This window comes from Gossypium raimondii, chromosome 13 (assembly GCF_025698545.1).
Source record: "Gossypium raimondii isolate GPD5lz chromosome 13, ASM2569854v1, whole genome shotgun sequence".
Lineage (NCBI taxonomy): Eukaryota > Viridiplantae > Streptophyta > Magnoliopsida > Malvales > Malvaceae > Gossypium > Gossypium raimondii.
In genome coordinates, this window is record NC_068577.1 from 37,733,127 (window position 1) to 37,739,530 (window position 6,404).

At 33.8% G+C, this 6,404-nt stretch overlaps 1 protein-coding gene across 1 annotated transcript; it reads left to right on the plus strand.

The window, feature by feature from the left end:
* The first annotated feature begins 3,705 nt into the window (after positions 1–3,705).
* Positions 3,706–5,651, plus strand: LOC105781233 (beta-amyrin 28-monooxygenase). Its single transcript, XM_012605778.2, has 3 exons — positions 3,706–4,841; positions 4,938–5,125; positions 5,208–5,651. Exons 1-3 carry the CDS (start codon positions 3,824–3,826, stop codon positions 5,505–5,507), a joined length of 1,506 nt encoding a protein of 501 aa, XP_012461232.1. The 5' UTR covers positions 3,706–3,823; the 3' UTR covers positions 5,508–5,651.
* Positions 5,652–6,404: the final 753 nt, after the last annotated feature.

Below are 6,404 nucleotides of genomic sequence, written 5' to 3' on the forward strand. Positions count from 1 at the left end.
ATATTTTCATTTTGTAAATGTTGAAGGTTAAATTTATTGATTTTTTAAGAATTTGAACTAAAATGACAAATTTTTTAAACATTGAGGGTTAAATTTGTTGAATTTTTTTAGGCTCAAATTAATAGAATGTGTAAGTATTATAGGGCTAAATTTGTTATTAGACCAATAAAAACCCACTTTAGCACTTCTATCAAATTTCAAACGAATGCTAATGTTCAATGACAAAAAAATTGATTTCAAATAGTTTAGTGACTAAATCGAAAAAATTAAAAGCTTAGTAACCAAAATAGAACACGACCAATAGTTTAGTGACCATTTCTATACTTTACCTATTTAATTAATCGTAAGGATTTTCTTTGCTTTTAGCTTAGCATGGAAGATTCTAAGATAATATAATAAAAAATTGTGTTTCATAGATAATTAATAAAGATGAGTTATTTGAGTTGATTATACTTTGGAAATATAAAATAAAATTTAAAATTTTGGAAGAAAATTAAATAAATTATTTTAATATTATAGTAACAAATTGGCTAACACTATCAAGGGATGAAATTTTTTCAATAATTTATTAAATTGATTTTGATGTTTTGAAATTTAAAATTTCAATAAAAAAGTTAGAACTTTCGACAATGGGGTAAACATGTGCAATTTGAAAGCGGCCTAGAAGTTGGGTGATCAAAATACATAATGTGACATGTACAATTAATCGTTGTTAGAAATTTAACACTTAGATAACTAAAATGAAAGCAACTTAAAAGTTGGGTGATAAAATTACAAAAAGTTTATTTTTGGTGACCAAAATGAAAACACCCTAAAAGTTGGGTGACTAACTAGGTAGCTTACCAACTCAAGGCATTATTCTTATTAAATTTTCTACATCTCTATACTATTATTTAAGTTCATGATTGAGTTGGTGATGCGGTTGGTGTCACCCTCAACCGGGTCACCAACTCGGTTAGAGAAATTACGGACATGCCTTTTTTAATTAAAATAATTTATACTGCTTGGGGTATTTTAATATTTTTAATTTTAACAAAAACCAATAAAAATATGCATATTAAGGGATTTGAACTCAAACCAATTGTATTAGTAAAACTTTAATTTATCATGCAACTAGAGCTTTATCTTAATATTTTTATACATTTTAATTTTATTATGCACACTTCATTACTTCCATCATTTATATATATTAATAATGCATTTAATTGAGTTGGTATCACAAGTTAACTAAGCATCGACTCAAGATTAAAGATAATACAATGATAAATAATTTAATTTAAATCTGTACATATTTCATATGTTATTATTACTTAATTAAAAGTCATGCATTACATTATTTATTACATGTTATTTTTAAACCTACATTTATAGTTTCCATACGTAACTGCGTATGATAAACTTTATTAGAAAACATAATGTTTCTCTATTTAAACAAATTCACTAAGTTATTACTTAAAAATGATGTTATTATTATCATTTTTTAATAACTAATACCAAGTTAGGTTTACGTAAAAGAAACTCTTTTAAAATTCAAGTAGTAAAACCATCTTTAAACACCCCTAATCTTAGTGGCCTTTTTTCCTTTCTTTGCCTTGCCCTTGTATAAATTTTTTTTTACAAAAGAAAGATTAACTCTAATTAATATAAAACGAGATTACATTACATCAGGTAGATCATCATGTAAAGATTGAAGGATTTCATCTGGGGGTTGCATGAATGTAACATTGCCAAAAGGTATTAAGAAAGCCATTTGTGCCAAACCATCCACTACCTTGTTGCCTTCTCTGAAAACATATATTAAGTGAATTGTCGAATCACGTTGGAGAAGCTCTTTAATGTTATGGATCACAAAAGAACAATATTGCTCTTTTCCATATTCTTGATTTGCTTGAATAGCTTCCTTATTGTCTGTCTCAAGCACCATTTTCTTCGGCCCGAGACTCCACACTATTTGGAGCCCATCAAATATACCTAGTTCAGCCATGAGTACCGAGCAACTCCCGAGATTTCTTGTGAAGCTTGCAACCCATACTCCAACCTGGTCATGGATTAATCCACCCACAGTAGTAGTCCCTAAAAGTTGACACATAGCACCATAAGTATTCACCTTCTTCCATCCATCATCTAGTGGTTTACGTCTTATGGCTTTACAAGAATCAGCATTTATACGCCTCAATGTCTGGTTCGACTCATGGTTTGCCTTAAGAAAAATATCTTTCATCCAACAACTTTTTCCCAAAAATACTATCGGTTTCCATAAACTCAGCATGAAATACATAATTATTTCTCCTAATCCAAAGTTGCCAACAGATACTACCAAACAGTGTTACCCAACCGCTAGGAATACAGGCAAAATATTCACGATCAGATAGATTTTTAACAAACCATTCTTCCAAGCTGAGACTCATGTCTCGTTTCCACCTTAGAAACAGAAAGCCAAGTTTCCACAGCTGGGGTACAAAATCGCAGTACATGGTCAGTATTTTCCAACGCACTTCCACAAACCATACAACTTGCATCAGTAATCATTTTTCTTCTCACTCTGTTCTCATTGGTTAGAATTCTATCTAAAAAGGCTAGTCAAATGAAAACACACGCCTTTTGAGGAACTCGAATGTGCCAAATCCGATGCCAAATCCCATCGTATCTACTCCTTTCCACCCCCACAATTAGTAGCGTAGACAGATCACACTGAAAACAATTTCTTTTTATTGTGAACCCAACTTGTAGAGTCATCAACGTTATGATCTGATGGAGGCTTATAAGTTGAGATGTTTAGGATGACTGGACGTGGCAGAACCGAGTTAAGAATAGACCAATTCCAATCCCCACTCGGCGTAACAAGCTCCTTCATAGAGACATGCTTCTTAGGAATGCCTTCGGGTTGTGTACAACTGTTTACTAGGGAACCTTGTATAACTTTAATTAACTTTTAGATAAATATAATTCTTTTAACATCTACAGTAAAAATTAAATTTCCAGCTAATATCATATAGTTTGGTAAATACATCCAACAAATAAAAAATTAATATTATAGTAAAAGGATTTGGAGAGAGATTTAAAATTATATAAAGAAAATTAAGACTAAACTCAGATGAAGCTGAATATACCCTAAACGCTAAGCCAATTATATAAAAACCAAGCCATACATTGTGTAAGTGAACATGCCCTTGATGCCCTTGATCTCTGGGTTGTCCATGAAGTGCAACTGGCCACCTTTTGTCACTTTCAATAAATTTTATTTGGATCGACCCACTCTATGTGAAGCAATGTAGGATAATCTTCGATAAGGATATGATGGATCCATAATTTTAATTTGTTTAACAAATATTCTTATTCTTGTTTCTTCCTCATTTATTTATCCTATAATATAACCCATTCCACGGATTTAAAATTGTTGTTACAATCCATTTAAGTCTTCTTCCATTTTCTTTCTTCTTTAAACAACCAATGCAACTCTTACAAATTACATCCATCAACAAATAACATATTTATTCTATAAACAATGTATTTTGAATTATGAATCAATTAACAACTTTATTCTATTAACATAAATGATGCTTTTAACTAGATTACAAATATTTTAAATATATATTAAAAATATTTGTCCAGAAGTACTTTGATTTGAAACTTTAAAGAGTACAAATATATGCTAGTGTGAGTAAGGGCATGGAGCAAGTCAAAAATTAGTATCATTGATGGGAATGAAGGATTTCCATTAGAAAAGTAAATGGAGATACCAAACTTGGATGGACTTGAATTCCTCCAAAGACAAATACGGGGATAAACTAGCATATGATAGCACTATAAATATACATTTCAGATGCATCCATTCTCCATTTCAGTTTTCATAGCTACCAACATGAAGCTTGCAGCAGCCATGGACGCCTTTGATTCTTTCATGCCATACTTACTCCACTTGGTGCTTCTATACGTCTCTGCCGGTCTCTTTTACTTTCTTTACAAATACAAATCTAGCGGCGGTGGCGGCCCCACCCCCAACCTCCCTCCTGGTAAAAAGGGTCTTCCATACATCGGTGAAACCTTGGATTTTGTATTGGCGTCCAGAAGGGGAACTCCTGAGAAATTCGTGACTGATAGAACTACCAAATATTCACCCGATGTGTTTCGCACATCACTGCTTGGAGAAGACATGGCCGTCTTCTGCGGCTCCGCTGGTAACAAGTTCCTTTTCTCCGGCCAAAACAAATATGTCACTTCATGGTGGCCGGATTCTATTAAGAAAGCTTTGATGGACCCATCCAGTGTTGACAATTCTTCCAAAGAAGAATCCACTAAACTTCGGGCCTATCTGCCTCCTTTTCTCAAGCCTGAGTCCCTGCAACATTTCATACCAGTCATGGATATAATGGCGAAAGAGCACCTAAATCAACATTGGTCGCCGTATAATGAAGTCCAAGTTTTCCCACTCTCCAAGAAGTACACGTTCGCACTGGCTTGTCGTCTTTTCATGAGCGTCACGGATTACGACGAGATAGAGAACTTCGCGAAGCCATTTGCTCTTGCCACTGCGGGTCTCATGTCGGTTCCCATAGATCTTCCAGGTACAACTTTCAATCGGGCAGTGAAGGCCGGCAGACTGATTCGACAACGGCTTTTAGCCCTCATTACCCAGAAGAAAAATGAGATATTGGAGAAAGGGAAAACAGTAGCCTCAGACTTGGTTGACAGCATGCTGATGGATGGTATGACTGAGGTTGAGATCGGCAATAAGATTGTGGGCTTCTTTATTGCCAGCCATGACACAACAAGCACTGCCATCACCTTCATTGTTAGCTATCTTTCGGATTATCCTGAAGTATATAACAGGGTTCTTGAAGGTACGTGATTTAGCTTGATTTTAAGCACCCATGACATTGGGATGGGACTATTCATGAATAAAGTAATGTTTTCAACTAATTGCTGGGAAAATGCAGAACAAATGGAAGTATTAAGATGCAAGGAGGCAGGGGAGCCATTGAGATGGGAAGATATACAGAAGATGAAGTATACTTGGTGCGTGGCATGCGAAGTAATGAGGTTGGCTCCGCCTGCTAATGGGTCTTTCAGAGAGGCCATAACCGACTTCACTTACGCAGGTTATACAATCCCAAAGGGATGGAAGGTAACTAATACCTTTTTTTAAAAAAATAAAATAATGCAACCATATATAATAAATATTGATTTAATTGTACTAAAATGGTCAGGCGTTTTGGATGGTGCATACAACGCACAAGAATCCGAAATACTTTCCGGATCCAGAGAGATTTGATCCATCAAGGTTTGAAGGGAATGGTCCTGCACCCTACTCCTTTGTACCATTTGGGGGAGGTCCTCGAATGTGCCCTGGCAAGGAGTATGCTCGACTCGAAATCCTCACTTTCATCCACAATCTGCTCACCACTTTCAAATGGGTTAAACTCAATCCCAATGAGAAGATTTCCTACATTCCATCACCCATTCCTAAGGAGGGTCTTCCCATCAAAATCCAACCCCTTCTAAATTAATTGTTCCTATTTAATAACTTTTCCACAAGTGAGTTAAATGTCTCACTTATTTTTAATTATCGATGGGGTTTCAAAACTCTATAAATGCTTGATGTAATAATATCTTTTAAATAAATTATACAATCAGAAATAAATGGCCAGTGCCTCGTTTGGGAAAACTATGGGTTACTAATTTGTCTCTAGTCAGCTTTCATCCCTTTGGAAACCCACAGGTAAAATCCAATTTACAGGCTTAGGTCTTAACTACTTTATTGTTTCCTTTCATTATAACTCTGATTATGTTTATGTTATACAAAATGGACCATAGTTTATTGGGGTCATTTTCTTATTGTGTGCAAATGGGAATCGAACCTTAGGGCATCTACTGCTACAATTTCCTATGCTGCAGTTTGGTTAAAATTAGGAGTGAGCAAAATTTGATTTTATTTGAAAAGCTCGATAAAAAATTAAAATTTTAAATTAAATAGTTTGAGTTATTCGAATTAATCGAGTTATTCAAATTAATCAAGTTATTCGGATCAACATGAATAAGAAATTAAATTTTTCGGTTTAACTCGGATAGGAATTACATAATTCGAGTTATCTGAAAATCCGAATAAGAAACGGAAAAACTACGTTGTTTTGATAAATGTTTACCTTTTCTAAAGTTAAAAGTCAAAACCATTAAGTCAAAAGGCAAAACTACGTCATTTTGATAAATGTTTACCTATTAAGTTAAAAGCAAAACCATTATATTTTTTATGTAGTTAAATAATATTGTACTTTGTCTACTAGTTAAATAACTGGTCCATGTAAATGCAACATTGAGTATAAATAATAGAATTCGTTAACTTTATTTGACTTGACTCGAAATTTTTTTACTCGATTTGATTTGATTCGAGAAGATTTCAAATTGAG

Bases quoted from the DNA above. Each gene is read 5' to 3' on its own strand.
- LOC105781233 (XM_012605778.2), top strand. From the start codon at position 3,824: ATGCATCCATTCTCCATTTCAGTTTTCATAGCTACCAACATGAAGCTT. The intron at 4,842-4,937 runs GTACGTGATTTA...GGGAAAATGCAG, and splicing joins ATATAACAGGGTTCTTGAAG to AACAAATGGAAGTATTAAGA. The intron at 5,126-5,207 runs GTAACTAATACC...TAAAATGGTCAG, and splicing joins CAATCCCAAAGGGATGGAAG to GCGTTTTGGATGGTGCATAC.